Here is a 3,911-nt window from a genome sequence, read left to right as displayed (position 1 = left end):
TCGATTATTTCGTATTTTATTATTTTCACTCCTGATGCGGTTTTCGTCGATGACGTCACGCATATTTCAGGCTAAAAAGAATTGATTATTCATCAAATACTGGTGTTTGATTAAATTAGTATTTAAAAAATTAAAAAAGCAGAATTAAATGTATAAGTTAATACATACAAACTAGAACATATTGAGTTACGTAAATATGTGTACCATCCAAGCGTTATGATTTAAATTTTAAACAGATACCGACATCGCCTCCGTGGCGCAATTGGTTAGCGCGTTCGGCTGTTAACCGAAAGGTTGGTGGTTCAAGCCCACCCGGGGGCGAAATAACTTTTGGTAAATTTCGAAATCGTAATTTTAAAATAAAAAACAAAAACCGAACAAAAAAATACTGAAGAAGTATCTCTTTTATAATTCCCGTTGTCGTAATATTATAACATAAAAATATACCTGGTTGGGACATCCTTCGATCACCATTTCGTTCAGACTGGGATTAAAATATCGACATCTTGCCAGCATGATGAAAGCATCGCACATATCTTCTGTGAAGCCTTTATACACACTATAGGAAAAGTTGAGTGATTAAAAAAAATTTCAAACAATTGCGATCCATAAAATAAAAATCATCAAGTAAAAAAACACTAATCATGTCTTTTTTTAAACATCTTAGAAGTTCTTACAACACGAATTGCTGCGTAGAACACAATTTTAAAGCAATAACGGATGCGTGAGAGACACAGCGCATAGCTAACGTAGACCCGCTAAAAAGGAAACAAACGCGGCTTGCAGACAAACAGACAGATAAAAAAATGTAAATGCGATTTTCGTTATCAGCAACGCAAATAAATTTTCCCGAAATCTGGAATTTTGCTTATGATTTTCCAGATAGACACTCCAATTTGATTATATCTAAAGATAAAGAATATAATGCAGTATGTAAATGTATACATGTAGAAGAGGCCGCCAGGAACATGCTAAATACAATTCCTTGTCTACCTACCCCTATTGTACATACTTATCAATCTGTTGCGCGATGTTCCTCAGCTCTGTCATGGCGGCGACAGCGGTCCACTTCATGAGCTTCTTGCCGAGGTTGGCGAGGTGCAGCCGGTTCCGCATCTGCTGCAGCGCGACCAGCGACGGCATGCAAGGATACCGCGTAACACCGAAGGTATTATCCTCTTCCTCTGTAATTACAAAGATATATCAATATTAATAGACAGGCCTAACCTTAGTCCCTTTTCCTTTCCACCATGTTCTTAAGAGGTAAGGATGGGGGCATAGGAAGGGGAAATAACCTGTTTATGTGCGTTTCCTCCTCTATCAATTAAGGGTAGGCAACGCATCTGTAATTGCGGATTCTGGAGATAGTCTATCGGTAGCGGTCGCTTCGCCATTTTAGCAGATCCAAGGTGCCGCTTGCTTGTTTGTCTCATTATGATGTAAAGACTAACAATAACATGACTGACATCACCATTCATCCATATCTAAGGCCTAGGTTAGAAGTTTAGTCGTAACAATTCGTAGATTCATTACCTCAGTATGGTAAAGGTAGGGGGTTAAATGACATCCCATGACGCCTAATAATCCCGCTTTACTACGAATTATTTTACCATTACGCCCGTTATCATTTGACTAGATAATGCATTGCCCAGGTCGCTTGTAGAGCTTGACTGTGGCCTACCCTCACTTAGGGTGGGCTGCGAGCTTCTCAGTGGTATAGTAAGTTGGTGATTATGATGATGCTACTAGAGTACTGTACTATTTTTTGGTAATCAATCGTATTACATCCTTTTTATTAAAATGTATAAGATTAGTTACACTTGATGTAGTAATTTGTTTTTTTATAGTTCTACTGTTTTACTCTGTGGCAATGCAAACATTTCGAGACATACTAGTTCTGCTGTGTTCTACTCTGTGTCAATAGTATTGAACATTGAAGACATTTGATTCTCATATGTCGTGATAACTCAGTCGGGAGACAGACTGCCTCTCATGCATAAGGATTTCTGTTTAATCCTCCATCTGTATTTGAATTACAAATGTTTGAATTTATGTATAGAATTTATCATGAGGAACTGCGCGTATGAAAGTACGAACTATATATCTTGTAATGTTTCCTAGATTATTATCTACACTAGTATTATAAACTAGCTGTTCTCGTGCGGCTTAACCTGCGTAGAAATTTTCAAATGCAAATGTAAAAATACAAATGACAACCTTGCTTCCTTGATGTTGTCAGCTTATAGTGTATGGTACCTTTCCCACATGAAGGTTTTTTCCAATTTATTTACCCCCTACGTTTAATAAGGTGTAAATATATAGTTTAAAGCGTGTCGTAAGTGTAGGGCTTTTTATTAAAAAAGAAATTATTTAAAAATTCGCTGTGATTGCTGACATCCTACGCCACAAAGTAGTGTGTGTTTACGCTTTATTATATTAGTATAGGTGGGAAAGATTAGAATATTTATATGTATTGAAATAACTATTATTTCATTAAAAAGCTACGTTATCAGTGATTAACATTGGCTATATTTTTCAAGGAACGACGAGGACAAATTCGCAAGCAACAATTAGTCGAACGGAAAAGTTGGCAGAACCGTAAATTATATATTATAATATAGAAATAGAGCAAATAGAAATACGCATACGCAAATAGAAATTGTAACATCTTGGTGCTAATTACGGGTTTGAGGATTATGCCTGATTTACATTATTCCAGTAAAGTAAGCCAGTAGCTCAAAATAAGCACTGTCACGTAAACACTAACGCCAGTAGGCTTATACTGACCTCATGACGTCAGACATTAGCACAATCATACTTCATACTTATATCATAAATGTGAATGTTTAGATGGATGTTTCTTAGAGTATGTAGCCTAAACTGCTGAACGGATCTCAATGAAATTTGACATACATGTAATGGATAATCTGGAAGAACACATAGGCTACTTAGTTTTATTTTTTTTTTAATACCACGCGGACGGAATCTAGTTTCTAGCTAGTTAATTCAAAAGCTTACCATCGTCGTCTTTAAACATTTTGGATTAATGAATACTGCTTGAAATACTTGTTATTGCTTTGTTTTTAAAATGCGTTTAATGATATTCAACCTTGCGTATTATTCTTCTGTCACTTAAGAAAAAACGTATGAAATACTGAAGTAAAACTTTATATTTAAATGGGTACTTTTTTAGGTTATTTTTGCATTGTTAAAGGCATTTTCTTGATGTTCTTTTCTTGGGTATTTACACTATATCATTGTTATTAAATTAAATATACTTTAGTAAATTAAACTACATTTTGTAATTTTGATTGCCAAATAAATGATTTATTAAATGACAGTTTTATTCTTCTATCACTATGTTTTTGAATATTTTAAAAAAGAGTTTACTTATGTGTTTAGTTAGGACGTATTTGTTCTCTTTAGTGAGCGCACATCTTTGACTAAGCTATCGTATAACTGTTTATAGTATTAGTCAAGCTTCAATACCTATGGATTATATAGATTATACTGCTCGATCTTTATTGCCTGCGAAACAATCGACAATCGTACAACAATGGGGATGTTTCCTAATGTTACAAATTCAAATAAAGTTATGTTTAATATTTTAAAGACAGTATTTTAAAACTTATAATAACATTTAGAGACCTTTGTCTCAATTGAAATATAAATTAAAAACGCTGCATTATTTTTTACCCTCCATTACTCGATCTCAAATACCAATCAGAGCTCGGTGACGTCACTTTTTCGCAAACAACATGGCAGTGTGTTTGCGAAGAAGTGACGTCAGTGTGTTTAGATATGGATTATCTACATAATAAAAGCAATTCCAAAAATTAGAAAACATCCCCATTGTATGATTGTTTGTAGTTTGTATGTAAAATTATGTAAGGGGAATCATTCGATATTAA

General features: G+C 34.5%; 1 protein-coding gene and 1 non-coding gene across 2 annotated transcripts in view; one reads left to right on the top strand and one right to left on the bottom strand.

Annotated features, from left to right (window-relative positions):
* LOC106101944 overlaps positions 1-3,306 on the bottom strand; it is a 6,495-nt gene extending 3,189 nt beyond the window's left edge. The window contains exons 1-4 of the mRNA XM_013281334.1: positions 3,019-3,306; positions 1,013-1,184; positions 448-559; positions 2-71 (exon numbers count right to left, since the gene is read on the bottom strand). Coding sequence (XP_013136788.1) covers positions 2-71; positions 448-559; positions 1,013-1,184; positions 3,019-3,037 — 373 coding nt within the window. The 5' untranslated portion in view covers positions 3,038-3,306. The remainder of the gene's footprint in view (position 1; positions 72-447; positions 560-1,012; positions 1,185-3,018) is intronic.
* Trnan-guu lies at positions 248-321 on the top strand. Its single transcript has one exon. It is a non-coding gene; the product is annotated as a tRNA-Asn (tRNA).
* Positions 3,307-3,911: the final 605 nt, after the last annotated feature.

Source organism: Papilio polytes, unplaced genomic scaffold (assembly GCF_000836215.1).
Source record: "Papilio polytes unplaced genomic scaffold, Ppol_1.0 DF823935.1, whole genome shotgun sequence".
Classification (NCBI taxonomy): domain Eukaryota; kingdom Metazoa; phylum Arthropoda; class Insecta; order Lepidoptera; family Papilionidae; genus Papilio; species Papilio polytes.
Note: the sequence above shows the minus strand (reverse complement) of the source record. Positions and strands in the feature narration are given on the sequence as shown.